The 20,563-nt window shown below is 35.9% G+C and overlaps 1 protein-coding gene across 1 annotated transcript in view; it reads left to right on the top strand.

Annotated features, from left to right (window-relative positions):
- LOC140140650 (atrial natriuretic peptide receptor 1-like) overlaps positions 1–19,854 on the top strand; it is a 29,061-nt gene extending 9,207 nt beyond the window's left edge. Inside the window, 16 exon segments of the mRNA XM_072162407.1 lie at positions 5,823–5,908; positions 7,683–7,733; positions 9,268–9,298; positions 9,301–9,344; positions 10,460–10,564; positions 10,827–10,898; positions 11,514–11,679; positions 12,162–12,293; positions 12,992–13,187; positions 13,737–13,886; positions 14,604–14,727; positions 16,544–16,612; positions 17,146–17,320; positions 17,886–17,984; positions 18,576–18,667; positions 19,761–19,854. Coding sequence (XP_072018508.1) covers positions 5,823–5,908; positions 7,683–7,733; positions 9,268–9,298; positions 9,301–9,344; positions 10,460–10,564; positions 10,827–10,898; positions 11,514–11,679; positions 12,162–12,293; positions 12,992–13,187; positions 13,737–13,886; positions 14,604–14,727; positions 16,544–16,612; positions 17,146–17,320; positions 17,886–17,984; positions 18,576–18,667; positions 19,761–19,814 — 1,646 coding nt within the window. The 3' untranslated portion in view covers positions 19,815–19,854.
- Positions 19,855–20,563: the final 709 nt, after the last annotated feature.

A 20,563-nucleotide genomic window follows, 5' to 3' on the forward strand; every position in this document is an offset into this window, starting at 1 on the left:
TATACTGGTTCTTAGAGAGACAATAAGGTTTTTGTGCTTTATTGGGCCCGCGTAGTCAGAAATTGTGATTTTACACTATTTTGGGTCATGATTAAGGTGAACTTTGGGCCACACAGAAGATGCACCATTAATTTGGAGGCGCTTCGTTTTTCCTTCCCTCCTTTGTTTCTTTAAAGTTTCTCTTTTTTCTTCTTTTCTTTTCCATGTAAATGGTCAATTCCACCGAAAGCGGGACAAAATTCTCTCAATGTTAAATTTCCACTTTGAAATGTCATTAATAAAGGAAATCACGTTATTGATGGAGCATATCATGTCACGTCCAATGTGCTCTCTTTGTGCATATAGGCCTTTACTAGAAAGTCATACCAGGGGACAAGTTATGATGGCTTAAATGAATTGGCGTTACCCACGAATCCAAAGATAAAGCACCATATATGTCATTGAATGTCCTTCAATCAAAATGAAATTATTACCGTTAGAAAGATGTTTGCATGATCTCTCATCATATGTAAAACGATTGAATTCCACAATGTTTGTGGACTCTAGAGGCCATTAAGTCAATTTGGCTAATAATTTTGTTACCCGCGTATCAAAAATAAAATGATCGTTCTGAAAAATGTTAAGGGAGGACAGTTTTTATGGTCTATTGAGCTCAGCAATGCTTTGCTGTCTTCGATAGCGCATTCAGTTAGCAGCCTGCACAACTGATTCTTTTGTTTGGCAAGGCTCACTCAGTCATTTAATGAGGCAATACAAACGATCGAATTTGGTGTTGAAATGAGCTAAATTTTTAGTTACACCTTTTCGATGTAAAATTAATTTTCTCGGCCAAATGAAAAGCAATCATTTTCATTTTTTCAGTAAATGTCAGGAAAAATTGTAGTGCTTGATACTGTATTTTTTTTCAAATTCTAGTGTTAAACTTAGGCGTGAAATTTAGTCATTTAGTGTAAGATTTTCGATTTTGATAGGCTTAAACTCTGTCCGCGAGCCTTTTTTGGATCAACCTTTTAGCTTTTCAAAGTAAGATAGTTCGCTAATGAAGGATTTTTCCCAACTTTCTAACGCACATCACCGTGAGCGATATATCATAGTTTTGTCAGAATTTGCGTTTTCATTTCACTATTTTAACTGCCGGCTGACCATTTTTCAAAATCAACGAGTAAAATCTAAGGCTAATACTAGCATTGTGGATCGATATCCCTGGGTTTAATAGGAATACCGGCATGGCTACAATGTTGCTAGAACTTCAATATAGCAAAGAAATTCCCAGGCCTATAGCGCTCCTACTGATCATGTTTAACCAGAACACTCAATTGGGGATTTGGGCTACCAAATCGCTGGTCGGGCAATTTGCTTTCAATGGAAAATTGACCTGGATAAACAACAAAGGAAATATCGACTATTTCTGTTGGTTGCTCTCGAGATAAAAGTACTGAGTTAGACATTTCCGAGTATGAAGGGAAAAAGAGTAAAATAAAAACGGACATTCTAACAAAACTATAATATATAGACCCACACGATGTGCTTTACAGAGGTGGGAAATATCTTTCTTTAGCAAACTATATTAGTTTGAGACGCTAAAAATGAATTCCGTAAAAAGCTCGCGTGCGAACTGAAGGCCTATAAAAATTTGATGCTTAATTTTAACACCAGGATTTGTAAAAAAAATGTATATCCAAGCACCAAGTTTTTAACTGACATTACTGAAGAAAAAAAAAATATTGCTTTATATTTGACCGAGAAAATTAATTTCATAGCAAAAAGGTGTATCTCTGAATTGTGCTGATTTTAACATGTATCGATCGACTTTCAGCGCGACTAAGCATTTCTAAAGAATCGGTTGTCCAGGCTGCTAACTGCATTGTATCGGAGAGGTACCTGGCTTTTATCAAAGCCCAAACCCATTAAAGCATGTAGCAAACTCTTTTAGGCTCCGCTCAATTGACAACTCTGCTCCGATACAACGCATTGACCAAAATATCGATCGAATCAATTTTACGACCATGCTTGAATTAACAACCCCTTGAAACCTAATTACACCACTTTATGTAAACATAAACTTACACACATTATTTACTTTCTATTGACCACAGACACGACCCGAGACATGCGTATTTAATGACCACTTGAGTGGGTCGTTATGTACTTACTGAACACAAAGGAAATTGATTTTAGTTTTACCATCGACCGTGTTTATAATCCTGCTGCTCTGCTGAACGCTCCGATAGATATCAGCAAACTCGTATACTGTTCGCTTGTTCCTATCGAACGCTCTAGCGTACATGAACCATTATCGAAGACAGCAAAGCATTGCTGAGCTAAGTAGACCATAAAAACTGTCCTCCCTAAGTGAATATGCCATAAATGACGATATCAGGAAACGAAGTTTCGTTCTATAATTCTGAGGTCCAAGTGATTATTTTATGCAAATACATTTTACCCATAAAATTCCATAAAATCAAATTTGACGTTACCCACGTATCAACTGTTACCCACGAGTCCAGCAAATATAATTGCCATAACTTAAATTAACATTTAATGACTTTGGACACTGAATTTAGTTTGACAAGCGCTTAAAATTGTAAATCGTACAAATACGTTCACCGCTTTAAAAAAGAATCTACGACGGTTTAAACTTTTGTTACCCACGAATCCCGAATAGATGCTAACCTTGAAAAACAAGGATATTGTTTATTTTAAGTTTAAATCAGCACATATTCAAGCGATGGGTATGCTATAATTTTTACAGTACTTACAGTTTATGCACCTAAGAAACGCAAACCCCAAACGGTACTATAGTACTTATAGCTTTACCCACGAATTCGGCGTTACCGACGAATCCAAGGATTTACTCGTAAATTATATTTTTCTTATGCATCTTAACATTTTGAAAACATGCGAAATAGGTTCCAAAACAGTCCTCTTTAATAGCGTCCTCTTGAAGGTATACTGAAGCTGTATCATGAAGTTTTGATTGATTATCCTAAATTACCATTTTTTGGGTAAATGCAATTGGTTAGAGAAACGGGAATCATTGAAACACAATGGAGGAATAACCGCATGATGGTTTCCAACCTTCTGTAATATTTTCTATTTTGCCGCTTACCAATACATACCTTCAAATATGTGCTACCCACGAACATTTTGGTTACCCACGAATCCCTACGTAAATTATAGTTAACAATGTATTGATAGTGTTTTAGTACATAGGAACTGTCAAACACGATTTAATAGAATATTGCTGCATGAAAATATGGAATGATTTTACTAAAATAATAATATAAAACTGTTTGCTCTGTCTATTTGAATTTGGCAACTTCATTATTCTCAAAATTTTTATACCCAAAATGCCATAATGATCCATTCTAAATATTCCATGTAGTTTGTATTTTGATTAAAATTCATTTTAGTGCCATTGCAGCCTGAATTATTGACATACGGAAAAGTATTTTTTATTTTTATTTAAAAAAGTAATAGGAATTGCTATTTTCCAGACGCTGTTACCCACGAATCCATCCGAGATCCTCATCCTGCGACGAGATACAAAATCTAACTTTATATTTATATGAAGCATTTATTCTAATCTTTCGAAATAATACAGTAATGTTAAGGTGGCTGTGTACTCTCAGACATGCATGTAGTAAAAGTGCAATAACTTTGTAATTATTCGCGCAAAACATATAAAAGTATACATTTTTATGAAGGCAAGACATCAATAAATCTTAATACAAATACAGATTTGGGGTAAAAACAACAATTTTGAAGAAAATCACAAAAAAGTGAGTTTTTGGCAATATTTGTTAGGTACATCATAACAAAAAACACTCTTTCCAAAATATTTTATTTTGTTTTTAGCTCAATCTTGAGGCTCCATTCCAAAAACGGTTTTTTATTTTTTTGATATTGGCCTTATTTTTTGAGATATTGACCATATAAGGCATCAAAATGAACTTTTTAAAATTCAAAAACGCCTATTTGCACAAAATGATGCCCAAAATCGGAAATAGACCAAAATATAAAAAATGAGAAAACCGTTTCTTGAGTCGATCATGCTTTTTACGATGATCATATTTGCTTACCTATAGATGCTGTATTTATTGAGTTATCGTGTACCTAAATCGTCATTTTACCGAGAAAATGAACATTGAAATAATGGCCGTTGAAGTTTAAAGTGGTCACAATTGGCACTTTCATCGAATCTCACAGGAGAATGCGAGAGTTTTCGTTTTTGAAACTTATATTACGTGAACATCGGGTAAATCCACAGCCCCTTGAGAAGCTTGAGCGAAATCCATTCATAACTTGATATTTAAATCGGGGGAAAGAACTCGAAAAATCCCACATTTTATCAGCTAAAACGGAGCCATTTGACCACTAGGTTTTTGTGAAATCAGTGCTTCCGTGGTGTTTCCATCAGATGCGCCGCGCATGTAGATAAGCGTCGCGTATGCGTCGCGTATTTGTGCGTTAACAAATTGCGCGATACGCAACGCGATGAGTTGTTGCGCGCGTGTACCTTGCTGGTACAACAAAGATTTTCTTTCCTTTTCAATTTCAAACACGAGTGGAATAGTGAAATAAAATCCTTTAAATATTGCAGTTGGAGTTTACAAATCTGGATTTTCATTCCTTGTATTTATAAAAAACATAACAAGGTACAAACATATCATAAAACCTCAATTTTGAGAAAGAAACAATGGCTAGAGTACACAGCCGCGTTAAATGACAGCCACTTTGGAAAGAGTTCGAAGAATTGACACAATCTTAACTGTACACCTGGTTCTTTCTTAAAATTTGTAATAACCAAAATATTTCTTTGTAGATATATGTAATAAAATTCTATTTTACGTTCAAAGTCTTCACCGATTTCTAGTGTATATGAGTCACACATAAAATATTGAAAGATATAAAAGAAAGTGACATTTTATGGCGTACAACAGCTGAAAAAGGCTTGAATTCGTGGGTAACATGCATATGCGCATTTAACACTTTATTTGGTCTAGCAAGAAAAGTCATTTTTCAATCCGATGGCACTTCCACCTGATGATTCACTAGATATGATCGTCTCATTTGATAAGTCTAGAATTGAAAAGGAACACATTTTCAAAATGGCCCCCAGAGAGAATTTTGTCCCGCTTTGGCTGGAATTGACCAAATACATTTTGACATTTCAATATTTTAAGCTGCGATCGAAGGTGAACAGATGCACACCGTCTCACATGCACCCAACCCTCACACACCCCCACGCTAATATACCCCCTACTCTCACACTCCATACACAAATCCACCCCACACACCCCACCCTCACACGCACCCCACCCCACACCCCTGCACACCCACCCCATACACCCCACCCACACACACCCCTCACACACCTTACCCTCCTCCCTCACACACCCCACCTCCACAAACATACCCTTTTATAGTCACACCTACCCTGACTCACCTACCCCCATCCACACCCAACCGTCACACACCACCCCCCACATTTTCAACCTCACACACACTTCACCCTCCATCCTCACACACCTCAACCTCACACACACCCGACCCCCCACACCCCATCCTCCCACCCCACCCACCCCCCCCACACACACACACACCCCACCATCATCCACACCCATCCTAACATTATTTTATGCACACACCGTTAAACGAGGACTGTAAAATTTGCTTGTGGTAACAGAGGACGTCCAAGTTTGGAATGTAACCGCATTGGTTGCCGCATGTATAATTGATAAGTGTATCCTAGCCAACGTGTACGGTTGGAAGAGAAAACTACCCTCACAAGTTTGTAACATATTCATACTACTTTTTAGGTATAGCAGGTACAGTAGCTATCAAAGCCAACGGCGACAGAGATGCTGATTACTCACTGTACGACTTCAGAGAGGATACATTTGAGGTAAGAGGATAGCAGACCATAAGTAAATTATAGAACAATTAAAGAAAATTTATTTTAAAATCAACTACAACGGAATGAAGCGCATGTAACTGTACTAAAGTTGATGGTGTTGCACTCCTTAACTTATGGATTTTAGATAAATAAGTGAAAAGTATGCAGTTTGAGAGATATTAGATTAGCTGAACCGTGCAAGATAATCGAATATCTCCCAAGAAGCAAAGAGAGAGGGGACTAAAACAACAGTGTGGTTATGCACGGCATAACGATTTCAACATGTCCTAAATTGTATTCTGAGTTACAGTGTAAAATGTGCATGAAGGTCGTATTTATTGGTACCTCTATTTGGTGCTACATGTATATCATTTCGATAGCGCTAGTCAAACACCTTTTAAACCAATCAATGATCCTATTGTTGAAAAGGATAATAAGCTGCTACCTATATCTATAGAATTCTTAAATACCTCTAGTCTTTGTTTGCTTTGGCTAAATCCTTTTCAAGTGATGGGTTACAAAGCATTGTATTTTGTCTAGGTATGTACAACCAACAATTAACAATGAGAGGACATTCCTGAACATCGTTGACTTGGGGATCATTTGAAATGATCGCCAATTATGACTGTTTGATATTTATTACCAGCAATGTGGAAAAAGAGACGCATGTAGAACAAAAAAGATGATCATTTTCTTGAAAATACCAAGTTCAACCAACCATAACCCCGCTTCTGGATATCGTTTGAAGTCAAATGATATACCATTTTAAAGCGAAATAAATCAGAAATGACCGGGCCGAATTTACGGCTCATTCCTGGTGTACGGTTACAAATATATATGGCAATAATGTATTGTTTAATATACATAGGTTGTGGCCAGCTATTACGGGGCAACGGGGCAAATTGTTATTGAAGGTGACATACATTGGCCAGGAGGGGCAGACGGACCTCCACCTGATACTCCATTTTGTGGATATGAAAATGAGAATCCGCTCTGTCGTCAAGAAGGTAACGACGTGATTTTTAAACTATATAATGTTATTGTTATTAAACCATTTTCCTTGAATCCATTTTCTCATTTTACAAGTGCACGTAGCTCATTGCAAACAGTTAATCGGTCATTTTAATTTTTACAGAAACTGTTTCGCCTATAGCAATAGCCGGAATAGCGGTCGCTGGACTTGGAGTCATTGGCATAGTTATATGCTTTCTTATTTATAAGTATGTATGAAGTTGACTAGTCTCAGTTAATTTGTCAATTTGTTTTGTTTAGTGTCTTAATATATGCCTGTAGATGGAATTCCACGGTATTCATAATAAAACGAGTCTTACTATTTTCAACATCAACTAGTGAATGGTATCTTAACCCGGGTGTGATAAATGTAGCTAATTTATTACAGTCGTGATCTTTTTTATCTATCATTTGTATTTTATTATCCCTCCATATATTACAGAAAGATGAAGATGGACGCTGAGCTCTCCAATATGTCATGGAAAATCAAGTGGGAGGATCTTATGTTTAAAAATATTGCAAAATCTATAGGAGAGTCTTTAAAATCATTATTACACGTAAGTCTGAGAATACTATTTCATTGAACAAAGAAAATATTTCATTGGATAATTAAATCATGGAAGCAATGACACGAATGAATGACTTGAGTTTTGGAAATAGATGAATGAGTGAGTAAGTGAAGGACTGACTGACTGAATAAATAAGTGATCTATAATAAATAAATAAATAAAATCAATAAATAATCAAGCCTGAATTTATCTTTAATAAATAGATGGACGAAGCAATGGAAAACCAAGTTTTTGCAAACGTGGCTATGTACCAGGTAAGTAATAATTATTTTGTCAAGTTGTTTGATAATTTATTATACCTCAATAAGCGAAGACATCATGTGCATCAAATGTTCTATTTGAAATAACAAAACCGTTGAATGTTTAATATTACACCTGGAATTCCCTGTCATCAATAACTATTCATGCATATAATGTAATGGTGCATTATCAAAAAAGGGGTATCATGATCCACGGCCTCTGATTGTCCCCCTAACTTAAAAAAGTTGAGATTTTTACACCATCAGAAACCTGATGATGATTGTGTGTGTATAAGCTTTCTAGCAGATTCGGTCGTTTGTAAATATATTTAGGGGGGGGGGGTTGAGTAAGATATTTCTGAGTGTTTGGTGCGGATTAAAGGCGGTGTTAATGCCGTGCCTCTTGAAGACCCACCTCACGCCTTGGGTGAGACCTTCTTTATAAGGAGGAACTATCACTCCTCTGGATTTAGACGCTGTTCTTTACTCTATGATTTACCTTTGCTTTGCGTTTGTTTAAAGGCCCATTCACGAGATGCAGGAATTGGTCAGTTCATTTGAGGCAAAGAGAACTTCTTTCTGCTTTTTCAGCTTGAAAAGTTGTTGCAGATGTTTGAGTTGTGGTCGTCCTCAATGATAGTAATATATGTTGCATTGTGTTTAAACATAATCCTATGTCCTATAATACAGCTATGTATTGTATCGATTTTATGAACTTTATTCCAGCCCTGTTGTCGGCGTATTTAACCTTCAATATTTAATGGTTTTCTTTAACGAAAGAGTGCCCATGTTTTTCTGTCAAATGAAATTCCAATGATATCCCTCCCCACTTAAGGGCTGGGGTATGAACGTTTGGACAGTATTTATTTTGGGACATTAGAGCACATCAGACATATCGAATTGCATTCTGAATACGAAGAATGTCATTCTGATGTCAAATAATTTTGATTTTTGAAATTCGCAATTTAATACACATTTTATGGCAAATCATTAAAAATTGATATTTTTGATATTTAACAGTACTTGAAGTAAACTTTATCAATCTGATGATTTATACTTAAAGTGAATGTAGGTGGGATGAAAAGCCGACGATCAATTGAAAATGTTGACCTTTCGTATTGAAGATATGGATTTTTTCCCAAAACACCAAAAAAATTAGGTCTTTTTGGGAAAAAATTCCATATCTTCAATATGAAAGGTCAAAATTTTCAATTGACCGTCGGCTTTTCCTCCCTGCTACATACACTTTAATAATATATCATTAGATTTATATAATTTACTTCGAGGACTGTTATATATCAAAAATTTGAAAAATATCAAATTTTATAATTTGTCATAAAATTTGTATTTTATTGTGATTTTCAAAAAATGAAAATTATTTGATATCAGAAAGACATGCTTCGTATTCAGAATGCAATTCGATAGGTCTGAGGTGCTCTTATGTCCCTCAAAAAATTCTGTCGAAACGCAATAAACGCTCATTTTAGATCCCTTAACGTGTCCTAGTTATTCGTTTCAACCTTTTACCGCCAAACCATTTGTTTTGCAGGGTAGAATGGTTGTTGTGAAACGCATTCAGAAACAAAAGTGGACATTACGCGTGATCTCCTGATTGAAATGATGAATGTACGTTCATTTATTATTCTTATCATTGTTATCAACATTAGTATTTATAGTGTGGTAGTAGCATTAGTATAACTTTTAATATTATTATAATCAGCATCATCGTTATTATAATGTTCATCGGTATTTTCGTTATTATTATTATTATTATTAATGTTATTATTATTATTATTATTATTATTATTATTATTATTATTATTATTATTATTATTATTATTATTATTAATATTATACTATTATTATTAATATTATTATTATTATTATTATTATTATGTTTGGCCCAGCATAACACAATGTTTGGCCAAGTATAATGCAATGTTTAGCCAAGTATAATGCAAATGCAATGATATTTGCCTAAGTATAATACAATGTTTGGCCAAGTCTAATACAATTTTGCCCAAGTATAATATAATGTTTGGGCGAGTATAACATGTTTGCCCAAGTATAATACAATATTTGGCCAAGTATAATACAATGTTTGCCCAAGTATAATACACTTTTTCCCAAGTATAATACAATCTTTGAGCGAGTGGCTCGGTTTCAAGTCTTTAATGAAAAGATGTGATTTGTTATTTATTTCGTTTTCCACATTTCGTTTTTACACAATGGATATATGTCACGTATCCAAGCGCTTCAATGTTGCTGGTCTGCAACCTAACAATAGGAATTAATGGTGTCTACAAAATGAATAGTTTCAAGAGCATGTATTCGCGTGTTCTATGACAAAGTTATCATGGTTTAAATAAAATTTTAGATGGGCTTTTCTACTCGTAATTCTTATTACATACATACATACATACATACAACAAGGCTTTTGTAGCCCGCCATTTCATGAAGACCACAGTAGGTGTGATGATACGTAATAAAATAATACACTACAAAGCAAAGAATGAACAAAGACAAGTCAATATGGGAACAGGTATGTTTTTAAATTCTTCTTAAATATATGAGGAGATGTTGCAGAACGAAGGCCTGCTGGAAGTTGGTTCCATAACTTTGGAGCAGCGAAGTAAAAAGATCTGTCAGCGGCGGATTGAAGTTTCCTGGAGTGAATGATAGGTTCGACTAACCGGGTAGTATCTGCAGACAATTAATGTATTGTATCATTTTGTTTATAGATGCGGCGAGTAGAACACACTAATGTTGTACGATTTGTTGGTGCGTGTATTGATAGTCCCAATATTGCAGCTATTGTGGAGTATTGCCCCAAAGGAAGCCTTCAGGTATTATTTGTGTATTCTGGTGTCAGGTGTCCAACAAAATAAAAGTAAAACTAATTACGATGACAAGAAATAGGTTATTTAAGAGTTTTAGCATATTATTTCAATATCTTACATTTTCACGATAAGAAGCCCACTTCTTCCAAGAAATGGTGTAGATAGATCCATTTGGATGAAGACAAATTCATTTTTCGTAGTTATAATATCGACATAATATCATGATTAGGCAACTCTTAAATGCTTATATAATGGCTTAATATTTCAGGATATTTTGGGGAATGACGCTTTGAAACTAGACTGGACTTTCAAAATTTCCCTCATGACAGATATATTCCAGGTACGTAAAATTAAATTGAATACTAAGTGGAACAAAAATGAGTTAGACCCAGCGTTTTTTGCCAGCAGACTGTTTGTTCTTCCTTGAGTGTGAAAGAAGGGTCAAAATTCACTTTCTAAAAAAGTCTTCCAAGTACATTTTAATCATGGTTTTAATGGAATAAAGGCCCAAATCCGCGGAGTTGGCCCCTAGACAAGAAGTCCATATCAGGGTGAAATGTAGAAATATACCCAATGAGGTTCAAAAGAAAATTAACAAAGGGATCGATCTTTCGTATTAAACCCCCAAAGTCAATTTTTAGGAGACCACTTTTTACATATATATAAGCGATATTATTATTATTTTAGATATTCCGCACCACCATCCCCATGCGAGTTTATATGGGTAAAAGGAGGTCCGGCAAAAAGGAAGGGCGGCAGAAGAAGGGGCAGCAAAAATAATTATTACAGAAAAAAGGGCGGACAAATTGTCAAGAATGTTTCAAAATTCACTTTCTCCAGCTGGGTAGGAGCGGCCTGGATATGCCACTAATCCCCCTCCCGGGTCCCCCTCCCATATCTTGCATACGCGCCTGCAGTTTACAGTTTCATGAAAGTTGTGCGTCTTTATTTAAAGGGACTACAATATATCCATAGCAGCGTATTGGATCATCATGGCAGCTTGAACTCATCAAATTGTGTTATAGACAGTCGCTTTGTGTTGAAATTGACCGATTTTGGTTTGGATGTTTTGAAAAGTGGAATGAAAAATCCCGACAACGATGAAATTGCTGCTGCAAATAGTGAGTATTATTGGAAATGTCCCCAACTGGATGAGTATACATTGTCTATTCCCTGGGTCCTAGGATGGATCCTTGTGGCAGGTCCAAATTCTGTACATGCTCGTTGGAGAACTCTCCTGAAATAAAAACACGCATTGTAGAGCACAACCCTTAATATGAAAAGTATGACCAAGTATGTTGCAGGTAAATGTATACGTCTAAGAATACGTTGGCTTATATCACGCCCAACACACACAGCTCCACCCCACCCCACTCCCCTACCCTACACGAACAGCAAACACGCATATGACGGTTTTGGCGCGCTGATACTGATCCATCTGTTTATAGGTATCTGTTAGCATAAAAAAGTATTTAAACAAATCAATCAGTGTGTTTTTACTTTAAAAAGAACAATCAAGAATTTTGGCTTACGTTCTCAACTGAAATAAATGCACCTGAATTTGATCAAAAACCGTATTCTTTGCTAATTTAAATTTCATTAGAACTGTTGTGGAAAGCACCAGAACATGTACGGCAACCTGACTTAAAACCAACAAAAGAGGGCGATATCTACGGAACTGGAATAATAATGCAAGAAATTGTCACTCGTGGCCTTCCGTTTGATACGGAAAGACAGAAAATGGAAGTTTCGGGTAACGTACTTTATTCAATCTATTCATGTGAAAAATGGACCCAGATCAAAAAAGCTTTGTACAAAAATGGAGTTAACTATTTTGATATCAAAACTGTCTTAAAAACTATTAATGTACGGTAGACATTCTAATATGACATTTGGCTTCAGTAAAGTGTTTTTGGTTTCAGTTTCAGATGCTTGGGTTAAATCAATTTCATTTCAGATGAAATATTTATAGCCTTTTGCCGTTAGACAGTAATTTGCACATAGAATAATTTGAAAACTGGAACAAATTTACATTTTGATATCAAATGTACATATAGGTGGTTGCCAAGTTTTTACATAACGCTCATACTTAATTCTCAACACCGGGTGTAAAATACAGACGACGGGTTTCAATTTTCTTTTTAAACCTCAAAATTGAATTGTACAATTCTATGACCATATTTGGAATCAGCATGAAAAATGCTTTAAAATGAGTACAAACAAGCCTAGTATTGTAGGTTCAGAGGTTTTGAGATGGATATTTTCTGGGAAAATATCCCAAACTTGGACTTTTTATGTTGAAGCCTATGGCTAGCACTCAGAGCATTGAACTCTTTAATTTAAGTAAAAGTTTTATATTTATGTTAATGCTTAGTCGAAAACGTTCAAGTTACGTCTGAGTTGTTTTTACGTGTCTAAATAATTGTCTATATTACCTTAACCTTAACATCGCAGGTATTTTAGCTCAAATAAAAGCAAAGCAGAGTCCGCCATTCCGACCCTCTCTTCCACCTGAAGCTTGCAACGACAACAAACTTCTAAGGTCATTAATAGAACGGTGCTGGGCGGAGAATCCACATGATAGACCATCGGCATCTACGATACTTAGTGACTTACGGAAATCAACAAAGTATGTTATGTTATCAATCATGTCATTTAGAAGAAGACTTAATGCCATATTCCGAGATCAGCAAACACATGTGAAATTATCTCTTGTCGCTTAAATTTTTTAGGCTTTAAGATGGAAATAATTATGCGAACAAAAATGACAAGAGTGGGCAATAGTGCAGTTTGGGAGTGACGAATAACTCACTTTAACTCATTAGGAAATGAATTTGGAGAAATCCTTCTGACAATAAAATACTATGCTGAGCCATCAGCTTGGGTGGCTCACGCTCCAATAATTTCAGATGATTGAGCTCAGTAATACATCAAAGAATGTCTTCTAATTCATGAAAACAAATAGATAATCAGCTTATCGGAATAAAAGCTTAGAGTGAAGGTCTTGCTGCTCAGCGAGGGTTTGTAATTATCAGAAGGTTTTCTCCAAATTCATTCTCTAATGTATAATATATCAAAAATCAGACAATTCTTGTAGAACTTTAATCATTTAATCAGAAGTAACAGAAGGGAAACAACATTAATGGAATGTTTATTTACCACTAACGATCTTTTCTAGGGGAACTTTATCTGGTGGTATCTTAGATAATTTACTGTTACGGATGGAGCAGTACGCCAATAATTTAGAATCTCTCGTTGAGGAACGAACATCGGCGTTTCTGGAGGAAAAGAAACGATCTGAGATGTTATTGTATCAGGTGTTACCCAGGTAAGAAAGAGTTGTGCCTAGCTGAAAAATACAGGCAAATAGAGAAGTTGCCTGGTGTGACTTGCCCAATCATCAGAGGATGTTTAACATTCCCATAACCCAATGGGGTTTCTGACCTTGGTATGTCTGCTTTTTGTACATATGTGGCACAGTTGACCATACCTTGCATTGGGATTGTGTGTAAATATCTGGTGTTTTGACTTATGAATAAAATTAATGCAGTGGGACAATATGAATGCTTTCTATAAGAAAAACAAATTTAATTTGATATTAAGTCTCGACTATTAGCTTGTTGCCTGCAATTTTAAAATCACCATTTTGTGTGTGGGGTAATGAGGACTTTGCCTTTAAAATTAGGTTATATTGATCAAATTTCCCAATCATAGTGCATTGTAGGAATGCCTTTAAGCCTCCTCTGTCCAATCATGAGTCAACAGGAAGAGGAAGACAAAGCGGAGGCGAAAAATTGAGAAATAAAAACATGAAAAAGGAGGTAGAAAATCTTAGTTCTATTTGGATTGACAAATAGTTTGGTTGGCGCGAGTGCTGCAGGGGTGTATGTGGTATGTGTGCGGTTTGTGGATTGGCTATACATATAACTATACAATCATACCGATGTTCATGAAATGGTGTAGTTGTAAGGCACATTAGGCATTTTAAATATTGAGCCGAATCGTTAAACCTGTGCTAATATAATATGTTTCTCGTCCACCGCAGAAGTGTGGTTGATCAACTCAAGAAAGGAGAAGCAGTAGAACCGGAGACTTTTAGCTGTGTTACCATATATTTTAGTGATATTGTCGGTTTTACCGCTCTGTCTGCACAGTGCGAACCTTTGGAAGTAAGTTAAATTTGAAACAAAACTACATAGCTAGTTGTAACACATAGATTTTGAACCCTTGTAAAGTAAAGATTTTTCCGTATCATACTATTGGTAAATTATGTTTTACAAGTCCAGAAATGAACTAACGTTTTAGATGTTCCATCTTCCGATCGTAAGACTCCATCAGTAATGCGCCGAACCAACAACACTCCCACTCTTATCTCCAGAGTGTTCGGTTCTTTGTATTTAGTAGCTGGTCGTATACATGAGACAGTGAGTTGGAAACTACCCAGTAGTATTAAAAGCAGTGAAAATCACAAAATCGAACATCAGTAATGAAGAAAGAGTAGCCCTCAATAATAATAATAATAATAATAATAATAATAATAATAATAATAATAATAATAATAATAATAATAATAATAATAATAATAATAATACACAGATTTAGAGAGCGCTTTTTAAATGAAGAAACAAAGCGCTATGGAAATGGAAAAATGCAAGAGGGAGGAAACATTAGGTGAATAGGTGAGTTTTAAGGTTCTTTTTGAAGGTTTGGACATTGGGAGAGTCACGAATGTGGGAAGGCAAGCCATTCCATAGAACAGGGGCAATGATAGAAAATGCTCTGTCACCAGCCAACTTGTGGGATCTTGGAATGGAAAAGCAAGTGGCAGCAGTAGAGCGCAATGAGTACCCAGAATGACGGGTGTGAAGGATGAAGGGCAGATATTCAGGTGTAGATGAAGCAAGAACCTTATAAACATGGACGAGAGTGCGGAATTCAATAATGGGTGCAGACAATGGTAGAAGCATGGTTGTTACTGACGGATATGAAGAAAACATCTGAAAGTTCAAAATATATATACGGAAGTTGTTGAGTACCTTACAGAGACTTACAAAAATGGAAACAAGATTGAAAAATTTCGCTTCGCAATATCCCTTGAAATAAAAATTGGGGGTTGTCAGAACATTGTTAGATCAGAAAGACGCCATTGTCATGGAAGAAGACGATAAACAACATGCGCTAAATCAATGTGGATATCCAAATTGGGCTATTGAAAAAGTGAAACATCAGATCAAAGATAAGACCAAAAGCGAGGAAGAAAGCGAAGGACAAGAACACGGAAAGAGGAAAGGTCATTGTTAGTTATACCTTATGTCCAAGGTGTGTCTGACAGACAGCAGCGAGTGTTTAAAAATCATAACATTCAGGCAGCCGCGATGAAGCCACACAATACGCTGAAATATAACCTTGTGCACCCCAAAAACAACAATAGAAGTCATTAAACCTTTTGATTGTGTATATGAAATACCATGCAAAACTGCGAGAAGTCGTACACATCGGGGAAACCGGCAGACCCGTGGGTAATAGTGAAAGTTAACATGGAGGAAATTCACTCGCGCTATACGAAAGGAGTCAGTCGACGAAATAAATAAGTCGACCATCCCAAATCATGTGTTACAACAAAACCATGTGATCGGATGGGCGGGGGCCAAAGTTATTGACAGAGAAGCATTGTTGATCAGAAAACGGGGTGGGGGATAACGTTATCAACCGCAATGAAGGAACATATTCACTATAACGATGTTTACGACAAGCTACAACAAGAACTGAAAACTTCCGAGATGCGAGTGAAAGTTTTGCTGGTTTGCCGGCGCTTTACTGATGAAGTCTTTCGATAAGAAGATAAAACGTGAGTAAATTACTGGACTCGTAAAACACAATTTACCAAAAGTATTATTTTCACATTATTCCACATCAAATCAAATGCCATTTTAGACCAACAATACTTGAATATGCTTTTCAACACGTTTATTAAATTTGTTCCAGGTGGTTACTTTACTGAATGATCTGTATACCTGTTTCGACGAAACGATTGACGAATTTGACGTTTTCAAGGTAAACGCTACGAGAGGATGCATATATTACATAGTATAGTGAATTTTAAAGTTGTTTTATAAATTGTTATTTATAATATTATTGATAAATCAAATGATGTTTAGATGGTCTGATCGCTAACAGTCCTTTTCATGATATCCCACAATGCATTCTAGTGGTATTTCCACTGGCAAGATTCCCAAGGTCTGATGAACCGTGTTCAAACTTGTGCCCAGATATGAGGAACAGTGTACGTAGTAGATACAGTGGCGGCGCTACGGGGGGGCCAAAACCACCACCCTTTCACGTAAATTTCTACTTTTGCGGCAATTTTGCCCCCCTGAAATTCACTTTGCTCCCCCCCCATGCCCCCCGAAAAAATTCCTGGCGCCGCCACTGAGTAGATAAATGGTGAGATAAAGGGTGAGAAACAGACCATTACCATAATCGGTGTCTTGTTGAGGTATGGTTCGCATATGTTAGTCGCTCGGAAGGCTCGACCCAGTATAACTGACAATGTGTTGGGTTTTTCCAATCATCATTTCTAATTTTAGGTTGAAACGATTGGTGATGCCTACATGGTTGTATCTGGTCTACCAATACGAAATGGCGACGATCATGCAAAGGAGATTGCTTTAATGGCATTGGCGCTTGTCAAGAAAGTCGCATCCTTTCGAGTTAGACATCTACCACATCACATTATACAACTTCGCATTGGAATTCACTCTGGTAAGTAAACGTGAAATATATTAACTGTTTTCAAACTAGCTCTTCGAAATTCGAGATTGTAATGGAAGAAATAACCAGTGGCAAACATTTTGATTTAAGAAATAATTTACCATATTTTAAAATAGTAGCTGATACACATAATTCAAATTAATGCAAATTTCACCAAAATTGTGAATTAAGTATATGTTTTAGATTTCATATGTTTAAGAAATAATTACCATATTTTAAAATAGTAGTTGATGCACATAATTCAAATTAATGCAAATTTCACCAACATTGTGAATTAAGTATATGTTTTAGATTTCATATGTTTAAGGGAGTAAATTGATACCAGTTTTGATGAAATTGAAAAAAAATAAAATTTGACTTTTGACATACGACACATTCGACTGTTTTATTCCTAGCGATGAGAAGAACAATTTGAGATACATTGCAACAGGATTGCAACATTTTTTAGTTTTGGCCATCTTATGACCTTCGGCCCCTCGTGAGAAGTTTAGAGGGTATATAGAAAAATGTATTAAAATACCCAGTGTCAACATTATTATATTTTGATATCATACAGGCCCTTGTGCAGCTGGAGTAGTGGGACTTAAAATGCCGCGATATTGTTTGTTTGGAGACACTGTCAATACTGCATCGAGAATGGAATCAAACGGACAAGGTTTGTAATATGACTCGAGTGTAAAACATTTTTGTCTCTCTATGACACTGAACTTATCTTCTTCTTCTTCTTCTTCTTCTTCTTCTTCTTCTTCTTCTTCTTCTTCTTCTTCTTCTTCTTCTTCTTCTTCTTCTTCCCTTCCTTCTTCTTCTTCTTCTTCTTCTTCTTCTTCTTCTTCTTCTTCTTCTTCTTCTTCTTCTTCTTCTTCTTCTTCTTCTTCTTCTTCAACAAAATCGTGTTTTGTGGCAAACGAATCATGTAATTTTGCAAAATGGCATAACTAACCTTGTCTTGAATGGAAAATATAAAAAGGCCAATCATGAAGGTAAAGTGGCCACAGAAATATTAGCGAAAAAGGGTATTATTCTATGCACACATTTAGTAGAATTGTTTTCAGAAAGTTACTATAGAAAGACTTGAAAAACGGTATATTATTGCTTCTCAAACCTCTCATCTGACAAAAACTAAAATTGTCATCTTATTTGACATGACGGCCGTAATTATTGAAAGGCGTATGATTATATTATTTGATACAGAAACTTTCTGTATGATTATAAAATACATACTTTCGTTTTTTCTACGACTTAACAGCTCTGAAGATCCATATAAGCAATTCAACGAAGGAGATTCTGGATACATATGATACATTTGACATCAAACTGAGAGGTTATGTAGAGATGAAGGTATTGATTGACTTTGTGTTGCTTTTGTTGCGAAACTATCATTTTGTGTAAATTGGGTAGCTAGTTCACTAGCGTTTAAAAACGCAAAACAGATGTGGAAATTCCTTCTTTAGGATAGGGAGCCCTTGAGTAACTAAGTTTCATTATCACTGAGGTATAGGAATTTTTGGGAAATTCTGGCTATGTACAAAAGTATAGGCAAAATTGATTTTCGTTTTTTTCTACGAACATGAGATTTTCACCCCATTTTTGCCTAAATGAATATTTCAACCTAACTAACAAATAAGAAGTCAATAGCTGTTGGAATGATTTTGCAAGAGCGAAATGAAAACATCATATGGCTAGGGTGACAATTTTATCACTACAATGAGCGTAAAGGATAGATCTACGATTAGCGTAGGTCGTTTGGGCGTAAACACTAATGTTTTTTATGACGGATAAAATATCTTGGGGAGGGTGATGTACAACACCCCCTTCGTAGCTCTAGGGTTATTACAAAATAGTGTTTATTTGAATTGGAACGGTCAAATATCAGTTAAATGTGGTGTGTGAGATTTGAAGAAACAGAAAGACATTTTGCATGCCAAGGGCACAAAGGTTCAATAACTTAGTGGTCTGTTTCTTTGTCGCTGTAGTGCCTTACTAGTCGTCTTACGGCACTTAATTTAATGCCCACGTGACCAGATGGGCGCAGACATTACAGCTTCTAGACAGGAAGTCTAGAAAAGTGACCTTTGGCACAGCGGGTGGGCTTCTTGTGTATTTCAATTGGAAACGCGGGATGCATGTCCAAATTTTGTAGCCAATTTGTCTTTTTTTTTGGCAACTTTGTTTAGTTCTTGAAAACATAGTAAAAAAGCAGAATCCCCCAATTAAATGTGTATTTAAGTTGCCTTATACATTTTCAGTAATGTTGATGATCTTTGATCTCTTAGCATTAATGTAGCACATTGATCACTTGGTGGTCTTGGTATGGCGACACTCATGGGTCACGTGGGCTCAAATTTAGTGTCTTTTATTAAATAGCCTATGGCGACTGCTTACTGAATACGCAAAATGTACATGTTTTTTTTACCTTCATTAATTTTTACAGGGAAAAGGGAAACAGACGACGTACTGGCTAAACTCCTGTGGTACATTGACGTAAATAGCGCAGGTTTGCTGCTTCACTCCAGAGCGATAATGTGTATCATGCTGAATACTTACCATGCCATTTTCGTTTGGATCATTTGTTACGCGAAGATGGCATAAAATGGTTGCTAGTTTGAGGTGTAATTTCTAATGTCTGACACGGTCTGGTCTCATATATTCATATCATATTGACGACACACATGAATAGAATCATTGTAGTAAATTATTGACAGTTTAAAACTATTGACGTGAATCTTGTTTCAAAAGCGGTATTTATTATATAATAAAGTAGAATATTCTTGACAATACAGTATTATATTAGTGCAATATTTTTATTGGACTCTCAACCTGAACGTCTAGAGATATATTTGCCGTTGAAGGCGTCAAAACTCACAACGGTTTTTAGTTTATTGCTCACTAGTAGGAGCCGTAAAAACAAAACATAAAGTCCTCACTTAAGTTCCTCGATGCTCATAAAATAATTTATGTTATGCACGCTATTGAAAGGATCGGGCAAATACTAGTAGTCAAATCAAATCCGTTTCAAATGTTTCCATCGTGTGAACCTCACGTCACTTTACTGGTGAAGGACGCAGCTCGCGAATTTGTAAATTAAATTTCCTTTACGGCATTACAGTATTCTTGGTACAAACGTCTGAAAACTTCAACAACATCTATTCAAAACCATCTGCCATGGAAGCTTCTGAATGTCGAAGTGAAAGCCTATATCAATTGTAGAAGTAAATTATGAACACGCGAATTCGT

Source organism: Amphiura filiformis, chromosome 19 (assembly GCF_039555335.1).
Source record: "Amphiura filiformis chromosome 19, Afil_fr2py, whole genome shotgun sequence".
Taxonomy (NCBI): Eukaryota; Metazoa; Echinodermata; class Ophiuroidea; order Amphilepidida; family Amphiuridae; genus Amphiura; species Amphiura filiformis.